General features: G+C 40.4%; 1 protein-coding gene across 1 annotated transcript in view; it reads left to right on the top strand.

Annotated features, from left to right (window-relative positions):
• Positions 1–19,610, top strand: part of KLF5 (KLF transcription factor 5) — a 46,477-nt gene extending 26,867 nt beyond the window's left edge. The window contains exons 4-5 of the mRNA XM_081815022.1: positions 12,479–12,587; positions 19,104–19,610. Coding sequence (XP_081671148.1) covers positions 12,479–12,587; positions 19,104–19,164 — 170 coding nt within the window. The 3' untranslated portion in view covers positions 19,165–19,610. The remainder of the gene's footprint in view (positions 1–12,478; positions 12,588–19,103) is intronic.
• Positions 19,611–22,885: the final 3,275 nt, after the last annotated feature.

A 22,885-nucleotide genomic window follows, 5' to 3' on the forward strand; every position in this document is an offset into this window, starting at 1 on the left:
CAGAAAGCTCAGAAGGCTAAATGAATATTATCCCCAATACCTGCCACCCCAGTCTTAATCAGTGGTGGAAGAACGGTCTCAGAACTGTTTGTGTCAATTGGCCATTTAAGTTTAATAGTAAAAGACTGGTTAATGATAACAATGCATCGTAAAACCTTCAGAAGGAAAGGAGAATGTTTTGTGGACCATTTGTTTTTTTTGTGTGTGTGTGTGGCAGTTTTAAGTTATTAGTTTTTAAAATCAGTACTTTTTAATGGAAACAACTTGACCAAAAATCTGTCACAGAATTTTGAGACCCATTAAAACAAAAGTTTAATGAGAAAAAAAAAAAAAAAAAAGAAAATACCAGGAGATATAGCTAAAAAGCCAATAGACAAATAAAATAGAATTCTAAAATTTTCTTTTCAAATTAAAAAGGAGACAGGAGGGGTGCCTGGGTAGCTCAGTTAGTTGAGCGCCTGACCTTTTTATTTTAATTTTATTATGTTATGTTAATCATCATACATTACATCATTAGTTTTTGATGTAGTGTTCCATGATTCACTGTTTGCGTATAACACCCAGTGCTCCATTCAGTACGTGCCTTCTTTAATACCCATCACCAGGCTAACCCATCCCCCCACCCTCCTCCCCTCTAGAACCCTCTGTTTCGCAGAGTCCATAGTCTCTCATGGTTCATCTCTCCCTCCGATTTCCGCCCCCCTTCATTTTTCCCTTCCTACTGTCTTCTTCTTCTTTTTTTTTTTTTAACATATAATGTATTATTTGTTTCAGAGGTACAGGTCTGTGATTCAACAGTCTTACACAGGTCACAGCGCTCACCATAGCACATGCCCTCCCCAATGTCTATCACCCAACCACCCCATCCCTCCCACCCCCCCCCACTCCAGCAATCAGAGAAAGACATGTATCATATGATCTCACTGATATGAGGAATTCTTAATCTCAGGAAACAAACTGAGGGTTGCTGGAATGGTGAGCGCCTGACTCTTGATTTTGATTCAGATCATGATCTCAGGGTCCTGGGACTGGACCCTGCCTTGGCCTCCTTGCTCAGTAGGGAGTCTGCTTGGGATTCTCTCTTCCCCTCTCCTGCTGCCCCTCCCCCTGCTCGCACACTCACACTCTCTGTCCATAAAATAAATAAATCTTTTAAAAAAATTTAAATTACATTAAAAAAATAAAAAGAAGACAGGGAAGTAGGAAGAGAGGAACAACAACAACAACAAAACCCAGTGGGGACACACAGAAAACAAATAGTAAAATGGCGGACCTGAAATGCAAAATGTTAATGGACTAACAAGCTACAGACTTTTTTCTTTTAAAAGTTAAAGAAGTAAGTTCATTTTTGGAGCTGTTTATCCCTTATTTTTAGAAAAATACAGCTCTGGATAGCCCCTTTAATTACACAGATATAAAGCAAAGGATCTACCCATTGTTCTGGGGGTAAATTTTGTATGTACCTGTTATTAACCATTTGATCCTGGCCTGGTGACAGCTAGACCTTGATAAGGGGCTTATTCCCTTACTGCCACCAACAGGAGCTGAATCAAAGAGCTGGAACACTTGGGACTCAGCATATTTGTCTCAGGTTTCTCTGGACAGAGGGCTAACACAAAGGAAAGTGACATTGGCTTTCTTTTTGAAAAATCAGTAGCTTTATTTCCATAACTACATTTCTATAAGTACTCTGTGAGTTGTAGCCATCATACCATGACTGGCAACAGTGAATGAAAGATAACAATAGGCGCTGCCTGGGTGGCTCAGTCGGTTGAGCGATTGGCTCTTGATTTCAGCTCAGGTCATGATCTCAGGGTTTTGAGATGGAGCCCCATGTCCGGCTCTGCACTAAACGTGGAGCCTGCTTTAGATTCTCTCTCTTCCTCTCCCTTTGCCCCTCCCCCCTCCCTCTCTAAAAAAAAGAAAGAAAGAAAGAAAGAAAGAACGAAAAAGAAAGAAAAAGATAACACATTAGCACTGACCAAGAGAACTGAGATTTGTTGAAACAAGAAGGGACCAGTTTTTGGACAGTGGTGGTCAAAATGAGTCTGGGCTCAGGCGATTAGACATAGTCTTGCAAGTTTAGTGGTTACAACCAGAGTGTGTTGAAAACCAGGCAGTCTGTCAGACATAATCAACATGTACCGCTGGGACAGGATACTGTCCTCAGTCCTTTAACACACATTACCTACCTTACTGTAATCCTGTAATGTGCTTATTATTATAATACCAATTTTATATTTAATTTATATTTATATAATGCCCATGAAGATTAACCGACCCGTTTTTTCTCATGGAATCATAGCTAGTAAGAGACAGAGCTGGGTGTTCTGATTTCCACTCCTTGACTCTTTTTCCACAATAGCATACTCTCAAGAGTCAGGAGACCCACTCTACACATAGGGCAGCCATCGGAGTCAAGGAATTAGGGAAACTAGACATGGAGGTGCCTTTCAGCTCATCTAGAGAGCTTCCTAGTCTCCCTTTGGGGCAAGAGTCCATTCCAGGGGGCAAGCCTGGGCCTGCCAAGAGCAGCAGGTGAGCCCTGATAAGTGGGTTAATCCAATCATCCAGGGAAGTGCAGATCCTGACCGTGCCTTGGAAGAGCCATGGAGGGTCAGAGCCACCATGTGTAAGAACAGAGCCCAGTGCTTGTATGGGCCTCAAGGGAATGCTTTGTCCTCTGACTTGAAAAAACTTCATCCAAGCCAAATAATACAAGTCACTGTAGGAACAGAATGACAAGCACATTCCTTGAGATTATACCTAAAAGGGAAGCAAGAATAAAGGGAAAGTGGGGGATGTTACCAGGCCTTTGATCTTGTCTACCTGCCACAGGTCTCCCCTCCCCCTCCAGGAGACTTTCTGAGGCAGGAAATGGTGACATCACCCTGTGTTTGTCAGCACTCTCTTGTTCTGAGTCATCGGGATTGTTGGCATGGTTTTCCATAGATTTCCCAGTAGATGATTTACTCCCCTTTTAGGGGCTTGGCATTGTGTTGGGCAGCTCTCACTCAGTGAACTGCCAGACTTCCATTCAGTGTGGGATTTCCTCCTCAGGATGTCATTCAGAATCCTTACAAGCAGTATCTTCCAACTTTTTTTTTCTTTAAACATTACCTTTATATTAACTAACTCTGAGTTCGGGGAGGAGGTCATAAAAGTAGAATATGGTTTCCAATTATTGGTTATGTCAGACAGTGTCATAGGAGACATCTTTCTACCTAAATGTGTGCATGTGGATGAGTGTTTCTGTAGGACAGATCTTTAGATGGAGAACGGAGGGGTCGTGTGATATAAGCATTTATGCTGTTTTAACCGGTCATTTTAAAAATCTTTTGATTATGGAAACTTGAAAACAAATGTGCAAGTAGAGAGAACAGTATAATGAACACTCACTTAACCTTTTATGTAGCTTTCACAAGTATTAATTCACAGCCAACTTTAGTTTATTTATACTCCTACCTTTTTCCTTGTCATCTCTCCCCTGGAGGGAATAATTCCCTTTGATTATCTTAAAGCAAACCTCAGACATCATATAATTTCATTTGTGACTGTTTCAGTATGCACGACTTAGAGATTATTCCTTTTTAAATAAACAGAATCACAACACCTTTTTCATACTTCAAAAATTAATAATTTCTTCATATCATCTTGTTAGGTCATTTTAAGTCTGAGTTAGTTCTCAAATATTGTCCTTCAAAAAAAAAGTACTAATTTATCCTTTCACCAACAGCGCTGCTCTTGGGAGCAGAATTCTGGAGGGAAAGGCGGGGTACAAGGGAAGGAACTTGCATTAGCCAATGTTGAAACGTAAAGAAAGACACCAAGAAATCGCACTGTAGCAAGAGCGGAAACTGAACCCACCAGTGCTCTATGAGCTCTCATACATTTAACTCCCCTAAAGAACAGTCTTGAATAACAGACAACATCAAAAGGCAGCTGTGCTTTTCTCAGAATAAAACAGCTGAGCCAAACAACCAAAACCAAACAGCTGTACCGCTTTTGGATTTAGTGTTACATTAAAATTAGATGGTTTCTTTCTCCAGTCTTTTTTTTTTTTTATTGGCAGAAAGAAACAATTGAAGAGTTTTATTTCAGACATAAATGTTATGTTCAAATCATTTGCACACAGCCCACAGTAAAATGTTAGTTATTATGGAAATTTGACTGATAGCATTGTCACTTGTAAGTATAGACCCTCTCTGTAGTGTTTTCATTATTCATACTACTTAATTATTTAGAATTTGCCTGTGTACAGTGAACACCATTTATGATCCTGAAGGAGAAGTTCAGTTGCAAATTTCTCAGATATTTTATTTGTAAAAGATATGAAAATATTCTTTTGGATTAAAACAACTTAAATTTGATTTCTAAACAAGTATTTTTTTATTGTTTTATTATTATTTTTTAAAACAAGTATTATTTTAAACAAGTATTATTCCTTTCGTTTATAGAAAAATTATTACCCATCAATCTAAACTGAATGGAGCCATGCAGGCAAAGACCAAAACAAAACATGGTCTTAATTCTCCCTTACAATAGACTTCCCCCCAAAAAGTAATAGTATGTGTTAGCTTTTTACATTACAAAATATTACATGTCCACTGTGGAAAGTAGAGCTAAGCCGAAGAAAGAAAAGAAATGCTCCACCATTTATTCTTCAGATATTAACCTGGTACTGTATGCTAGAGATAAACACCCTCCATATTCTGCCATTCATCAGTCCATTTGCAAATCCAAGGTTATACCTTACATTGTCTTCTGTAATCTGCTTTGTTTTCTACATATGTCAGGATAATTTTTCCATGTCATTCAACTTTTTTCACAGTGTAATTAACATAGCTCCATTAAAGTGTTTTTAACCTTTTTCTTCACATGCATCCATTTTGGGCGTGAGAATGTGCAGAAGTAGGCAAGAGGAGATGGACTTCAGACCAATGCTTGTCAAATTATCTGTGATGAAGGACCGGTTTTCAAAATTTCCAATCCGTTGTGGACTGATATTTCTGAAACATGTGATACAAATAAGAAAAGTGAAATATTAACAGAAAAATGATTTTTGAGAAAATATTAAAAAGGTAATAGAAAAATGAGATAAAGATAGACAAAGTACCAGCCCACATCTTTTTATTATTAGATGTGATAGATATAAAATGCCTCTGTGAAATTGTTATATACACTTCTGTTTATTCTCAATATTTGTGTTGATATTACAGGCCAGTGATAGTTACATGGACTACACTTTGATTACACTGCTTTACACTTTACCATGAACACTAAATAAATGTTTCTCTTCATAGAGAGTCATGAATGGAAAGCTTAAATAATACTATCAATTTATTATTTGAGATTAAAGCCAGCAACCTTCCATTTTTCCACAAGAAGGCCCAGACTTAAAGAATGATTCCAGACTACTCTCCAGATGGGCCAACCAATAGAGAAGTCCCACACAGTTCTTGATTTTGCTGAGACTGATTCTTTTAAGCAGCTTTATTGAGGTAGAATTGACATACAATTAGCTGTACATGTTTAAAGCATATGGTCTGATAAGTTTTGATGTATGTATATACCTATAAAACCATCTCCACAATCAAGATAATGAACATATACATCAACCTAAAAAGTCTCCTCATTACCCTCTTATAATTTCCTTCTCCCTCTCTGGCTCTCCCCTTTTCCCAGGCAACCACAGATCTGTTTTCTGTCACAATAATTTGGATTTTTAAGAGTTTTATATAAATGAAATCATACAGTATGTATTCTTTTGTTGTCTAGTTTCTTTTAATTTTTTGAGTATATATGATATAAATACTTTGAGATTTATCCACATTGCATGTATCAAGATTTCATTCCATTGTCTGGATAGACCATAGTTTTGTTATCCATTTTCCTGTTGATAGACGTTTCATTCGTTCTAGGTGTCGCTGATGATAAATAAATAAAGCTGCTATGAACATTTGCGTAGAAATCTTTGCATTGACATAAGCTTTCTTTTCTCCTGGGTAAATACCTAGATGTGAAATGGCTTGATCATATGCTAAATGCATCTTAAACTTTTTAAGAAACTGCTAAGCTGTTTTCCAAAGGGGTTATATCATTTTATATCCCCACGACAGACAGTGAATGAGAATTTCAATTACTCCACATCCTTGCCAACACTTGTTCGGTCAGTCTTTTTATTTTAGCTATTCTATTAGATGTGAGGTGGCATCTCATTGTGGCTTTAATTTGAATTTCCCTAATGATTAATGAAGTTGAGCATCTTTTCTGCGTTTATTTGCTATCATCAGTACATCCTTGGTGAAGTGTCTGTTTAAATCTTTTGCCCGCTTAAAGAATTGTGTTACTTTCTTCTTAAGATTTCTTAATATAGGGGCACCTGGGTGGCTCAGTCGTTAAGCGTCTGCCTTCGGCTCAGGTCAGATCCCAGGGTCCTGGGATCGAGCCCCGCATCGGGCTCCCTGCTCGGCAGGAAGCCTACTTCTCTCTCTCCCACTCCCCCTGCTTGTGTTCCCTCTCTCACTGTGTCTCTCTGTCAAATAAATAAATAAAATCTTTAAAAAAAAAAAAGATTTCTTAATATAGTCTAGATACAAGTCAGATTTGTCAGATATACACTTGGCAAATTTTTCTCCCAAACAGTGCCTCTTCTCTTCATTCTTCTAACATACCTTCCAAAGAGTAGAAGTTTTTAATTTTGATGATGAATTTTGAAAGTTATCTTTGGTCCTAGATGACTTGCTACTGCTAGAAGAGAAGCCGAGTTCCAGAATGAAAAAATAAGAACAAAACAATTCAGGAAGTACCTGGTGTTGTGAAGTCTCACCACCAACCACAGATGAGGGAACAGGCAGGACAGCTGTTTTTTACTGAAGAGGGAACATTGAGAACCTGTCACAACTTATAAGTGTGTAGAGAATTTCCCTGCTTAAAGCAGCAGTTTAGAAATTAAGAACGCCTGAAAACACTCTTTGATTTGGTTTAGATGATTGAGGATGACCGTAAAATAAGCCACTGCTTTAGTTTGCTGGGGCTGCCATGATAAAGTGCCACAGACTGGGTGACTGAAGCAACAACAATGTATTTGTGTCTCACAGAGTTCTGGAGGCTGCAAGTCTGAGGCTAAAGTGTTGGGCAAAGTTGAGTTCTTCTGATGCCTTCCTCCTTGGCCTGTCAATGGCCACCTTCATGTTCACATGGTCTTCTCTGTGTGTGTGTGTGCGCGCGCGCGTGTGTGTGTGCACCCTAATCTCTCCTTAAAAGAACAACAGTCAGGGGCGCCTGTGTGGCTCAGTTAGTTAAGCATCTGCCTTTGGCTCAGGTCATGGTCCCAGGGTCCTGGGACTGAGCCCCCCATTGGGCTCTCTGCTCAGTGGGGAGTCTGCTTCTCCCTCTCTCTCTGCCCCTCCCCCCCGCTTATGCTCTCTTTATCTCTCTCTTTCTCTCTCACTCAAATAATAAATAAAATCTTAAAAAAAAAAAAAAGAACAACAGTTCTACTGGATTAGAGGTCACCCTAATGATCTCATTTAACCATAATTGTTTCTTTAAAGACCCCCTACCTCCAAATACAGTCACATTTTGAGGTAGTGGGAGTTAGGACTTCAATATATGAATTTGGAGGGACATAATTTAGCCCCTAACACCCACCTAAATGAAAGACTAACCACTCATTCAGGGGACTGAATTTGAACCCATTCAGCACTGGTATAGAACGAAAGTGAGTAGACGTCCTGAAGGACCCTAAGAATGTACAACCCAGATGGCATTAAGTAGTAGCTCTTTGTAAGCAAATCTGTATAACATGTAGACGAACAGTCTCTTAGTAACTTGTCCATTTTAAGGAACTGGAATTGTGTATAAACTTGTGCTCATACTCTTCCCAGGCAACTGGAACAGTAAAGTATGTGAGTTAATTCTTTCTGGAATTAACCAGCCACCTTTACCTACATCAGGGTTTCTCTACCTTGACACTATTGACATTTTATTTATTTATTTATTTTTAAAAATTTATTTATGTTAAGTAGGCCCCATGCCCAATGTGGGGCTTGAACTCACAAACTTGAGATCAAGAGTCGCATGCGCTACCGACTAAGCCAGCAGGTGCCCCAACACTATTGACATTTTAGGCAAGATAAGTCTTTGTTGTGGGGAGCTGTCCTGTATAGGATGTTTAGCTGCATCCCTGGCCTCTATTCACTAGATGCTAGTATCATTTTCCCATTTGTGACAACCAAAAACGTCTCTAGACGTTGCCAAATTGTCCCAAATCAGAACTGATCTAGATATGCTTCTAGGTTCTGAAAGTAATTCAGCTACTGGACAGTATGAAAAAAACGTGATATTATGTGTGAACTGAAGCAGGAGCGTCTGGTCTGGACACACAACATTTTGCAAAGCCCTTTCTATCTCTTCTAACCCAGCAACATTGGACACTCAATGGTTATTAGACCTTTTTTTCTCTAAGTCTCAAGTATATAAAGATTTACTACACATGCTTTCTGTCCAAGATATTCTTTGAAGTGTCCCCTCTTTCTTGGGACCGGTCCCTCTGGATCAGTTGCCTAAATCTACTAGCTAAAGCTGGAAGGAATTACAGATGCAGGTGCCTGGGTGGCTCAGTTGGTTAAGCGACTGCCTTTAGCTCAGGTCGTGATCCTGGAGTTCCAGGATCGAGTCCTGCATCGGGCTCCAGTCCTGCATCGGGCTCCAGTCCTGCATCAGGCTCCCTGCTCAACAGGGAGTCTGCTTCTCCCTCTGACCCTCTCCCCTCTCCTGCTCTCTCTCTCTCATTCTTTGTCCCTCAAATAAATAAATAAAATCTTAAAAAAAAATGAATTACAGATGCTAAAAGCTGTCAAGAATTATGAGGCTAAATTTGCAAGTTGTGTTTACTTTTTTAAAAAGGGTAGTTCTGGGGCGCCTGGGTGGCTCAGTCGTTAAGCGTCTGCCTTCGGCTCGGGTCATGATCCCAGGGTCCTGGGATCGAGCCCTGCATCGGGCTCCCTGCTCCATGGGAAGCCTGCTTCTCCCTCTCCCACTCCCGCTGCTTGTGTTCCCTCTCTCGCTGTATCTCTCTCTGTCAAATAAATAAAATCTTAAAAAAAAAAAATAAAAAAATAAAAAGGGTAGTTCTTTGGTAACTCCATAGAAGATTCTTTAAGTGAACTTCAAGTAAGATGACTTGTTATTTGTAGAACATGGATTCTTCTCTCTAGGGGTTCAAATTGCATGACGTTGGCCATTGTCTAACCTCACCAACAGCTAAGCCTTTCCAGAAAACACCTCTTTGTGAATTGTGAGTCATTCTCCCCCTTTGTTAGCTGCTGGGCACTGAAGAAGTTAAGCAATACCTTACAGGTTGTAAACTGGAGATAATAATAGTACTTACCTTATAAGGTTATTAGGAAGATTCAAAGAGAGAATCCACATAAAGCCCTTAGAAGAGTGCCTAGCACTTACTGAGGGCCCAAAAATGTTAGCTATTGTTATTTGTTCATCAAATATATATTGAATTCTGACTTTGAACTAAGCATTATGCAAGGTGATGTGGCAGAGTCAAAGATCAATCACGGATTCAATATCAAAGTAATGATTAATGTATCAGTAGTAGTAATAGCTACCATTTACTGAGCACCTCCTGTGGGTCAGCTTCCATGCGAGGGTGCCTTATATTTATTGTTTTGTTTATTCTTCAAAAAGACCTTGTGAAATAGGGCTTATTTATCCTATTTTATAGATGAGGAAACTGAAACTCCTTGGGGTTAAGCAAAGTACATGCATAAGAGATTTATGTGAGACCTGGCTGATGCCTAAGTGCTGCTCCTTTCTTCTGTGAGTTTATGGTCTTAGAAGAGATACTGCACACCCATCAAGTAGTATTCTACCAAGGAAAATGTGCTATGTGCCTTAGGAGAGATATTGATAAACCGTGAGAGGGATTAGAGTAGGAAGAGATTTTTCCCTTCGGGATTTTAGGGAAAACCCATAGGAGAGATATAATTTGGGCTGAATTTGCACGTGTGGAATTGGCAGGGTTGAGGTGGGTGGGAACATTCCTGAATATAAGAACAAAACCATACAACAGGAAATTGTGGTTTTTAAATGAGGAACAAGAGGGAGTTTGGTTTGACTAGAATTATGAAGGAAACCCTAATCAGCTCTAGCTGGAACTATTGCCCCTTTGTTCTCCCTCTGACTTGCCCTCTGTCTCATCCTTCTGAGGACTTGGTCCTCCATATACTGTCTACACTGCTCTACTGCACAAAATTCTTCAGTGTCTCCCCATCATCAACATGATAAATATCTAAATTATAGAGCCTTCATAATGTGCCTCCTACCTACCGCCTGGTCATACCCCCTTATATTTTCCCTCTTCCATGTTATGTCCTGCAATACTGAACTCCCAACTGAAGTAATTCAGTTTTTTCAAATTTGTTTTATTTTGTTCTGCATTGGGGAACCAGGGAACATTTTTGAACAAGGGACATTTATTAGTATGTAAAGCCTATAGGAAAGGCCAAAGTCAGGAAGACTAGAAAGCTATAATAAAAAATGGGAAAAAGATAATGAAGACCTGAATTGGGGTAGTGTTAGAAAAACATTTCACTTTACCCTTTTTTTTTTTTAAGATTTTATTTTTAAGTAATCTCTACACTCAACTTGGGGCTTGAATTTACAACCCTGAGATCAAGAGTCTCATACTCTACCGGCTGAGCCAGCCAGGTGCCCCCACTTTACCTTTTTGACTAAGGTAAATGTTATTGGGAAACTAAGTGAGCTTTCCATTTATCAAACTTTTAAAAAAAATATCCCTGAGTTTAAATAAGAAATTCCTAGATGCTCCTTTCCTTATGATCATCTGTAAAATGAGGTTAGCATTGATGTGTTTTGATTCCGTGTGGCTGATATGAGAGGGTTTCACTGAGTTAAGCTCCTTCAAGACAAGGACTTTGAGCCCATGGCACCCACAGAACCTTGAACAGAGCTTGGCAGATGGGTGCTCAATACGCATTTGTTGAAAAAATGCCTTCCGGTGTTGTTTTGTTCAATTTAATGGCTCTGCTGTAATTGCTCCCATGTTCTCTCTTGTCCTCTCCATTCAGACAAACAAAACCTTTCTTTCTGATGCTTACATTTTGATGGTGCCATTTCTCCAGCCTGTGTTGGCCTCTTTGTCTCACTAAATCGTATTGTATATTCTTTAAAACAACAAAAAAAAGCCCATTAGCTTTTCCCAGCTGAGGTCAACCCCCCACCTTCCTCCACTCCTTTCTGACCACACTCCTGAAAACCACTGACTTTAGGAGTCAAGAGTTAAGTCAGGTGCTTGAAACCTGCCAGGTTGTGAAATCCTTGAAAAAGTTTTGGCTTTTGTAGTGAATCTCGCCCTAGGTCCTTGGTTCCTAGATCTGGCCAGGTGTCATCATCAGAACGAGTTAAACATCTACATTCCTGGGGCCATTCCAGCTTCACTGTCTCAGAATTTAGGATGGGGTGGGGCCTGAGGAGGACAGCAGGAAGCCCAGGAATCAAAACTTAATAAGTATCCAGGTGATTCTGACATCCAGACAGGTAGTCAGAACACTTGGTGTAAATGTCTTCCAGGGTAAGCAAAGGGGTGAGGGAGAAGGATGTGTTCGCAATTTGGCAAAACTGGGGGAGGAGAGGAGAGACTGTAGGCTTTGCTTAGCTGACTCTGCTTTTGAGGGTTATCCATGCATTTTAAATTTTATATTTACATTCAACATTTTCTTTCATGCTTTTCATGGTTAACATGTAGATGGAGTCTGGAGGCCCTGGGACTTGCTACTATAACTGTATTAAAAGCAGGAATTTCCATAAAAATTAACAGACCTGAATTCTTTTATCTTATACAATCCTAGAAATGTTAGGAATCTTAAAGGTCATTTAGTGGGACATGCAAATTTTTAAGACGACCTTAGATACCCAAGGGACAAGCAATGACATCAAGATTAACAATGCACATAATTGTGGTGAGTAACCCAAGTCAAGCTTTACCTGAGGCTTCCTGCCACCAGCATTGCTTGAGGAGGGATCAGGGAGTCCGAGACTGAAAGCTGAAGGGGACTAGCTAGCTAGATCTGGAGTGTTGCACATGAGAAAATGAAGGAAGACAGGACTGTATACGGAGCACAGAGGGAGCGGGACAGAAGTATGGGCAGAAGCAAGCTTTCAGTGCACTCACACACAAAGGGATTTATTCACTCCTTCACCAAACATTTATTAGTCATCTGCTTGGAGCCTGATAGGAGACTAGCCACAGTTCCTGCCCTCAAAGCGCTCTCAATCTAGCGGACCGACAAATACACATGACAATAGGGGCGATAAGCCTCACAATAGAGGCTAATACTAGGAGAAATGTAAGGATATGCTAAAAGACTACAGCCCACAGATCTCCTTCCCACCCTCTTTTTTAAACACCAACTTTCTTTTGTGTTTCTTTTCTTTAAAGGCACATTTCTCTCTAACGGGATGCCGCAGATGAATACACTTTGCCTTCAGCCCCCTCCTCCACCCTGCCCTGTCCTTGCAAAGCTGTTGCTGGATGCTATGGACCGAAGGTATTTTCTTGATGTGATGTAAAATGGCAACTGTGTGAAGGTAGCTTTTAAGATGTTTCCGGGACGGACTGGATAGAAGCAAAAAATTAAGAAACAGATTGAAGGTGCCCGAGACTAGTATCAGGGCAGGGAGATTCAGGGAAAAGAGGAAGGAACGAACTGGAGTATGAGAAAGAAAAAAAGAACATTATTCCAAACATGGAATAATGCAGTTAGGAAATATCAGGCAGCATAGTTTAACCTGCAGAGTGCAAGATAAGCATTCAGTGTATTATTTTACCGATTAGCAAGGGGGAAATATAGCTTGACCTTTTAATAAAGAACCACCAAACTTTTAATAAAGAATCAGAAGTGCTGCGGGAAATTTCAAGGATCCCAGGAAAGATGTTATGCTGTTACAATCTACTGTTATAATTGTTAGATTAATTGAAAATTAATAATCAAATTGGTATAATCAGTGGTACATTTAGTCTGAATGACACCCAATGATTAAAATTACTCTCTTACTGTAATTTAGTCAGTGGATGCCAACTTCAAATAAAATTTAAATAATAAATAGCTTCAAATAAAATTTAAAAGATGGTCCTGGTTTTTTTCCCCCCAAAGATTATTTAAAATATCTTATGGCAATGAATCCTAAATCACTTTATAAAGCTTTTCATTTCTAACAGCGAGGTTGAATTTGTGCTACACAGATTTAGTTATTATTAGATATCTTATAATTCAGCCCTTTCCACTGAAGTCAGTGCTTCCTTTTTATTTCTCTCGGCTCCTGATTCACGACAGGCACATCCCAGGCATTCAAAAAATAATCATTGGCTGTTGAAAACCTTGACTAGATATGCACAGACTCAGAGTTTATAATTTTGATCTGTTATAGAAAAGAATGAATCCATAGACATTTCAACACATTCATTTTTCTCCCCCTTAGCACATATCAGGAAAATATTTGCATTTTCTGGACACATTCTTCTGATGAAATTGAGATCAAATTCAGTGTGCATATTCGGATTATAGGAGGCCCCACACTTAGATTGTAGGAGAGCATGTCTAACTCAGAATCCACTCCAAGGGGACATTCAGCTGGAGAAGCTGCATAATGGCCTCAATTCTCCCACATACTTCCCTGTTGCAGCAATCAGTCACCTGGACTCCGAAGTGTGGCCGGGTTGCCATGGGCAGACTTGTTAGCATGCAAAAGATAGCACCTGTGACTGTACATATTGAAAATGCAATTGCAGGTGTATTTGCAAATTGGATTTTGAGGGGGAAGTTTAAGCAAATCCTTTTGAAAGTGAATCCCTCCAAGGCGTGAGTAATGAAAAAACAAGAAGAAAAGTGACAATCAAAAACCTATTAAAATCTGGTTTCCAGAGAAGAATCTGACTGCCTAATGACATTTATGCTTTCATAGCTAGGCATTTAACAGTCATTTTGTGTCAGTTGCTTCCTTTATAAATGCACATGACAAATTTTTCAGTTCTCTGTGTTTCTGAGGCCTTAATCCCCACCACTCTTGGTTGCTTGGAATGAGCTGATGGGCCTAGGAGATGAGGTTCTCTGTCTCTCTGAATTTCTCCACAGGAACCTATGATGGCCGCCTCAGTCACCAATACAAGAATTCAGTCACTTGTCCAATCCATTCATTCCTTCTTTCTTTTATTCAGTCCTCAAAATTCAGGGTAAATTAGGTGTGCCTGGGTGACTCAGGCGGCTAAGTGCCTGCCTTCGGCTCAGGTCATGATCCCGGGGTCTTCTCCCTCTCCCTCTGCCCACTTGTGCACTCTCTCTTTCAAATAAATAAATAAAATCTTAAAAAATAATAATTCAGGGTAAATTATTATGGCCAAAATAAAGACCAAATGAACAAAGCCGAAAGAAAGGCCAAACCAATGAAGCCAAGATAAAGGCCAATGTTTAAAAACTTTAGAATTTGGGATAGCAACGGATTTCTGTGTTTAACTAAAGGAAGCAATTATTCTCACCAGATTCATCACTGATACTTTTAGTTTACATCTCTGTTTTGCCTCCCCAATTGTTTGCTTTCATTAAAAAAGCCACTGCATTCCCCAGCCGCCCCCCCCCCCCCAAAAAATCCCAAAAGTTTTAGTCTAACTATTCTGTTTGGTACCTGGACTCTATTTGCTGCTACCCCGATCCTTCTCTGGGACAAAGGAAACAGTTGAGAAGGTAGGAACAGAGAAGAGGAATCAGAAACTATAGAAACCCAGATCAGACGTTCTGGTCAGATCGTAAATGCGTGATGAGGCCTGTGTATGCTCAGCTTTCCACCCTTGCCCTGAGCTCTCCAACTGACACTGGTTCTTGGGAGGGGCTACAGGAATGGCTGGCTCAGGCTCCAAATCTCTCCCTTCCCCTCCATGGTAAAGATGGGAGTTAACAAGTTTCAATACTTCAACCAGTTTATAAGATAATCTTGACTGGTCTAGTATGAATGTATTTAAAAAGTGAGTTGGGATCTTAATTGTTCTCTGTTGGATTCTATGAATTGTGGTACTAGGACCTGTTAAAAATAAACGCCACACAGGAAAATGTTTTCTGAAAGCAAAACTTGATGTTTACAAAATTTATAGGCTCATGGGTTTTTGATTGGGAGAGTGCACACAGACCCCTCCAATGTAAATACATACATTCTAAATTTACCTGAGCGCTTTAAGCAGCTCTTAACATCATATGACAAGGAGAACATTTGTTAATCAGAAAAATTACAACCTATTCATACTTATTGTTTGATTATTTCTTTGCTGACCTCTGAGGTCCCATGGTTGATTGAATTAGTTATAGTAACTCATATTTATTTTAGCAACTAGCTATTATGAATGCAAACTCTTCTTATCGCCAGATGATTGATAGGCACATTAAGAAGTTGTTCAACAGGTTGCCTGGTTTGAAGAAATGCTTAAATCCTGATCGGTTACTTCTTTTTATCAGCAAAGAGTGGGAATTAGCTCAGATAAGCCCTTAGTAAAAAAATTTTATTTTCAGAGTGGAATGTTGTCGTTTCTATAAATTAGAGTCTTTAAAGCAGTAGATTCTTTCAGTTCCCTTTTATAAATTTCGCATATAAAGCTTTGGTAGGTTGAAAAATGCTCTGAAATTAATCGTCTTCCTAGTCTTGGCTGGAAAAAGTATGCATTGAGGAAAATTGTCCAGCAGCTGAATGAAGGTGATGAAGTAGCTGTCGGTATTAATCATGTGGACTTTTTTCTTCTTTTTAGAAATTATTATTCTTTCTGTGCTGTTTAGTTATTGCATAAGGGCCTCCATCTTGTAAAGGCTTTCGGGTCCTTAAAATAAGGCTCACAGACGCCTAACGTTTTTTTGTTGGTAAAAGTATTGTTTTGATTCTTTTTTTAAATGGAAGCATAAGCACAACAGAGTAAGGTAAATTACCCGTGGCGATCTGATAGGTGAGTTATGGGGTTAAAGTTCATAGGTCCTCATCCTTAATGTAGTCTTTGGTTTGCGGGCCTAGCAGAGCTTCTCAATCAAATTGGCTGTCCTTTTGTTCATTATAATATCTCTTCCTGAGGACACAGGCGTTGTGGTGGTACGTGAGGGTGATAAGGCCTAAATATGGACCTAATGGGTAAGTCAAAACAAAAGACTGAACAAGTCTTCCCGAATGGAAGCTGAACGATGTTGCTAGAAACTTCTGTCCTGGAATGCTTCAACTTCAAAAAGGTGTCTGATGGCTTGTCAGGGCTTTTGGTAGGACCTCAATTTCTGATGGTGACTTTTTTTTTTTTTAAGATTTTATTTTATTATTTATTTGACAGAGAGAGAGATAGCGAGAGCAGGAACACAAGAAGGGGGAGTGGGAGAGGGAGAAGCAGGCTTCCGCTGAGCAAGGAGCCCGATGTGGGGCTCGATCCCAGGACCCTGGGATCATGACCTGAGCCGAAGGCAGACGCTTAACGACTGAGCCACCCAGGCGCCCCTGGTGACTTTTTTTTTAATAGAATTGTTTGGATTACCAGTGCTGTGCAGTATTATACACAACCACAGGCAGGGCAATTTTGAAATACAAAATCACCAAAGGAACATGAAGATCGATGGCACGGTGTTCCTGAAAATGGAACCAGCCTGGCGTCATGTGGTCAGGATCCACTGTCTCTTTGGTGCGGGTCCCTGCTGGGGACCCTGGAAGCACTTCATCTAATGGCATATTCACAGACGACGGGGAGAGTGACAGAACGGCAGAGTGTCTAATGATTAAACAAATCACAGGCTCACGTCTTCCTCCCCTCCTCCACTCGTTTCCTTGGAGACACAGTTCCTTGTCAATTTTCTGAATTACATTAATATTAAACTACGACTTTGAATCGGGAAGAATGCGAGATATCTGAGGAGTAATATTTGTATCCTCCATGTGACATTTGCATCACATGGATCAACGTTTAAAATATTCTTGAGAACGCTGAAAAATAAGGAAATAGAACTCAAAAACAAAGTATAGAACTTGTTAGACTAGTTTCTGTTTAAAATGTGGTGGATTATACCTCTTTGTTTTAAACCATTAGAACAGCAATGATTAAGTATCAGATTCCTTAAAGAGGCACTAGTTCCTTTTGGAAAGTTTTGATTAAAGCATTGTATTTATTAAACTGTTCTACCCACACATCTTTCCTTCAAGATGTTGTTTTTCCCACGTCTGCTGTTTTATTACATGACAGTTATTGAAAGGTTAGATGCCGTTTACTTTCTCAAGGTTTATTTTTATATCATATAAATCAGACTTTTTTTTACACCTCACAAGAAGCAGTGTGGTCTGTTCAAACTGGGCGTCAGGAGAGGTGGGTTCTATTTCCAACTCTGACATGTGACTGTGGGTAGGTCAATGAATGCAAGTGTGTCTCTGTCTCCCTCCATGCATAATGGAGATAATAATATCTCCCTTCTACCTACTTCACAGAGGTGGGTTTTTTTTTTTTTTTGAGGATTAATTAGTTAATGTTTGCAAACCATTCTAAGCTCCTTTGATAAAACACAAAGCACCATTATTTATGACAATAATAATAGTGTCTTGGGCCTGTAGGCTTCCTTTCATCCAAGGATCCCAAAGTACTTTACCACTGGGATTGTAACTTTACAGAGGGTTACTGTGTGGTGGCTGGCTCTCCTTGAAGAAACAGATGGTAACAAGCAGTCTGGGTTTTCACTAGAGAGTAATTAAGTCTCCCACCAACCTCTTGCATCATTTGCATAAACTTCCCAAGACAGCTCCCAAAGGAGAGCCCAGTCTGACTCCTTATCCTTCATCACTATTTATAAATAAGCCCCAGGGGTTTTGGAATTTGGACTATCAATGTTTGCAACTCCCAGATCTATTTGTTGAGAATTAGGTAAAGCATGGGAATATTTAGACGGCAGGTAAATTAGTTTCAGCAAAAACGTAAATTTAACAAGTGTGGGTTACCTGAGGTCTTTCAGGTTGCGATCCCCAATTACGGACAAGTTCTGTGATCTCTCCCTGGCAGTCTGGTTAGCCCAACTTTCGGTTAACTGACAAAGATGAATTAAGTGCGTAACTCATGTGCATGTCTGGAGTTATTAGGGAGAAAAGTGCACAGTGTGGTCCCTGCCCTCAAGTTGTTTACAACTATTTGAGAAGATGAAACTGAGATACAGGAAACAATTAGTGCACCGTGAAGACAGCATGTAATTAAAGGCTAAATTGTGTGGAAGAGACCCCAGGAAGTAGGAGAGGGGGGTGCGATCAATATGGACCAGCGTCTTCGGGGAAGGTTTAGCCAAGAGGTAGATGTAAAGGGGCGCGTCTCTCACAGGACAGATATCACAGAAGCGATCTGTGTAGTGCGTGGATGGACTGCGTGTGCCTCTGTTGGGAGACATGGGGGACACTCTGCCCAGGGAACGGGGTGGGCGTGGGGGGGGTGGCTTTGAGGCAAGCATAAAGGAGGAAGCTCCCAGGGAATGGGGAACTTTCATAGGCAGGCAGAGTTTGGACTTAATTTAAGTCAGTTAAAAAAAAAAAAAAGGCTTCAGAAACCTGGGGACCTGATAAAAGGAGTATTTTGGAATGATTCTTGCAATGGCATATAGGGATCCCTGGAGCAGGAAAGAGACCTGAAGCTGGGATGCTGGCTGGAATCGGATTAAGCAATCCAGAGGGGTGGAACGTTACCTGGAAGGGTTGTGGTGGACATAGAATTGGTTAAAAGTAGAGCTTTTAAGGAGAGCTTAGCATGCACTGGGAATGTGTGTTCTCACAACAATCCGAGGTGATACTAATATTAACTCATGGGAGCCTCGGTTTCCTGATATGGAAACTCTGGCTAAGGGGGTTGAGGAAATTGCCCACAGTCACAGAGACGGAATGGGTTAGAGCCTGGGTGTGAGCCCAGTGTGAATTCGTTACGGGATCCAGATGGGCGCGGTAGACATTTTGATGAGAGACTAGCTGTCCAGTCTGTAGCAAAATGCTGGGTTAAATAAAGTTAAAACCAGCCATTTCCTCTGCTTTACTCCCAGGATGCCTTTGGAGCCTCAGCTGCGCCAGTTACAGCGCACTGTGGATCTGCAGGAGAATTGAGTGCGAGAAGCGCACCCCCACACCGGCGTCGTGCAGAAGACACTTTGGAAGCACTGGGTTGGAATGCTCCCTCACAGCCACGGTAAGCTCCAGGGTTGGGAATCTGGGAGGTGAGGAGCGGGGAGGCATTCCAATCACTAAGAGAGAGCCGCAGCTTAGGATCGGGGTAAAGAAAAGCAGGAAGCGAGAAGGGAGGCAGACCCAGGAGGCTGCTATCCGGTGGCAGGATGAGGTTTAGGGACCTGGGAATTCGAAGTGCGAAGGCTGAGGTCACAGGCCACTCAGTTCCAGAGAGAACCTAGAGCCTGCAAGTTCAGTGCCCACTGTACCTGAGGCTGGATCCTCCCTTCCCTCACCCGCTCAGACTCTGCCAGCTTAACCTGTCTCCACTTCAAAGATTCTCAAAGTGCTAAGGCTGGTGGCCGATGCTCTTGATGTGGGATTGAAGAGAGGTAAAAGTAGGTTTTCTGGTGGGAAAAGATTTTAGAGAGTTCGATTGCAGGCAGCAGTGGGTTTGGGTGACATCCTGGAGGCCCAGGATTGGAAACTTTAACTTTGACTCAAGGTGAAACTGGGAATAATTCTAATCAGATAAGATGTTTCTTGGAAAAGAGGGTTCTTGCTGCTCACTTTTGAGGTGTTGAATGGGGAAAGAGGTTAGAATAAAACTACAGCTGACTTGAAAACCCCAAGAAACCTTCAGCATGGGCTGGCCTTAAAATTCTACTACAAATGATCAGAGCATTAGCCATCATTTCTGAAGCTTACAATTTGATTTACGAATCTACTCACCGATTATTACATTTTGGATACATTTTGCAGCCCAAGTAAAGCAGGAAATCATTATTGGATAAAAAGGGCCACACAGGAGGAAGTTTTTATTGGCAAACACCAGCTTATATATTCACAAAATCCTATCATCTTAGTACAGGGAGTCTATCTCCTCCCTCCTGGAGGCCTTTGCTAAAATGTGTCCGAAGAGCTAACAGTCTCTCTTTTTGGGTTTCATGTGACCCCTCCCCCTCCCCCCCAAATGCCCCAGCACACAGGGCCCAGCTCTCTGAAATCTATTCCATCCTCCAGTACTGCCATCATCAAATCCGGCCACATATCAATTTGGATTTATTTATTTATTTTTTTTGTAACTCTTCGGTGAGCGTGGAAAATAGTTATCTTTTCTTTCGAAACCCTTCATATACTAGAAGGCTATAATTACACTTCCCTCGGTTTTCTCAGCTTTAGATGCAATAATATACATGGGTTAAGTCTGACATTTGGTGACTCCTGGAGATGTGCAGGGCACTGAGCATGTCACAAAAATTGTCTCATTTACTTCTGACAAAATGCTGGGAATCAGACATTTTTATCCCCATTTGAAAGATAAAGAAACTGACACTTGAGGTTCAGAGGTTAATAACACCTTTCAAGTAGTTGTTAAATAAAGAGCCAGGACTGAAAAACTGCCCTTCTTATTGGGAACTCGTGGATTGAATTTTGCAATCCTTTGAGTCGACTCTCCTGCAATGACCTTCCTTTTCTTCGATTCCTTTTGCTTTTCTTCATGGCTCAGTTTTCCTCGACCCTTTTTTCTTTCCTCCATACTTTCTTGGACTATTTGAGGCCTCACGGTTCTTCTTTTTAGCTATCACTTTTAATATATTATACATATACATTATTTGCATATTTTATAATATTTGTACATTATTTAGCCCCTCCCCCCCACTATTCTATCTAAAATAGAATTGACTTCTCAGCCAAAACATTGTACTTTGAGTGGATATTGTCCAATTATGGAATGGGCAACAAAGAGATCAAATTAAGGCGACAATGGAGACTTTGACGGGGCCAGACCATTCCTCCTTCCTCTGTGCTCAGAAAGCATTTTGCAAAATGCAGCCAGTTGGCAAAAAGGAGGTGGTGCGGGGGTCAGAGGACTTGGGTTGGAATCACAGCTCTGAAATCGGCTACCTGTTTGACTTTGGGAAAGTTACTGTAACTTTCTAGGGACCTGTTTTCATCTTGTAAAATGGGGCCGATAACATCATTAAGGTTCTTGGGAGAATTTAAGATGGGATGAGGTGGGCACTTTGCACAGAGCTGGGTACATGGTAGCTGTTACAACTACAGCTTTTAGAATTACACTATATTCTGTTATTGTATATTTCCAACAGAAATCACTCTCTTAATAGATAGTAAATTCCTCAAGGGTAGAGAATGTCCTTCATTTTCAAAAAAAATTTCCTACACCCAATGTGGGGCTTGAACTCATGACCCCAAGATCAAGAAGAGTTGCATGCTGTACTGACTGAGCTAGCATTTTTATTACCCACTCCCCCAAGTTCAGTATCTGTCACATAGTAACATTCAATGCCTTTTTTTTTTTTTAATGATTATATGAGAAGGAACTCTAGTGAAGGGTCCAAATTGGAAGACTCTGTAAACAAAGACTCTTTAAAAAGCTGAATGCAGCCAGGTTCTATAAACTGTACTTTTTACTGGATCCTAGCATGGGGCTCTACCCACAAAAAAAGGTGCTCAAGGAAGTATTGTTTACTTACTTGAATTTATCCCACCAAATGTATTTTTGCTTCTAGTATTTCATTTAGATTATTTTCAAATATGGGTATTCTTTTTTTTTTTTTTCATAATGTCCTGTCCTTGCCTTATGGATTCTGTTCTTTCTGTAGCAATTTACACATTTTAAACAAACTTATTTTAATATCCCTTTCAGATTGTTCTATTACTCCTAGTTCCTGTATTGTAAATTCTTTATTTTTTTGGATTTGGTATATCCTTTTCATGGCGGTCGGTTTCCTCTTGTGTTGTAATTTTTGAGAGTGAGCTCATCTTCAGTGGGTGTTGTCTGAAAGGGTCCAACCATGCTCTGGATTGTGGCAGTAACTAGTGGGATGGGTTTCCATTTGTCTCTGTTGTGATCCTAAGAGAAAACAGACACAGTGCAGTTTCTATTACTTATAATAAGGCCTAGAGTGCAGACCCAAGAGAGAGACCTACAGATCACTTCTTCTGTGTCTTCCTAGTCTATTTTGACAATCAGAATATGGTTATACTTTCTAAGATATTGATAAGGGCTTTGTAAGGTCCCCCCTTCCTCTTATACTTCCAGAACTATCACTCTGATGTGGAAACTAGATGATCCAGACAGGATTAGTTGTTAGGAACCATTCTGATTATTATTCAGTACTAAATTGATTGGGTAGTGATTTTTTTTTCCCTCGAGCATAGAAGTGAAGATCATGGGTAGATATATTTCTAGTCTTATTTTATTATTATTTTTTTTTTGGCGATTACAGATAGTTTATTTTCTTTGTACTTCTTTATATTTTCCAACTTATCTACAATAAATATATTTAATTAAAAATAATTTTAAGTACCTCTCTTCAAATTTCAGTTTTCTTAGATTTCTCAAATCATCAGTCTACTTTTCAACTTCCTCAAGATTTCCCAAGCACAGCTACTAGGCTTTCTTCTTCATGCATCGTGATATCTCTCTCTCTGAATTCCCATTAAGATTTCATAGAATTAGGGGGCGCCTGGGTGGCTCAGTCATTAAGTGTCTGCCTTCGGCTCAGGTCATGATCCCAGGGTCCTGGGATGGAGCCCCGCATCAGACTCCCTGCTCCGCGGGAAGCCTGCTTCTCCCCCTCCCACTCCCCTGCTTGTGCTCTCTCTCTCTCTCTCTCGCAGTCTCTCTCTCTGT

This window comes from Leptonychotes weddellii, chromosome 3 (assembly GCF_054177405.1).
Source record: "Leptonychotes weddellii isolate Sample4059 chromosome 3, ASM5417740v2, whole genome shotgun sequence".
In the NCBI taxonomy this organism is placed as follows: domain Eukaryota; kingdom Metazoa; phylum Chordata; class Mammalia; order Carnivora; family Phocidae; genus Leptonychotes; species Leptonychotes weddellii.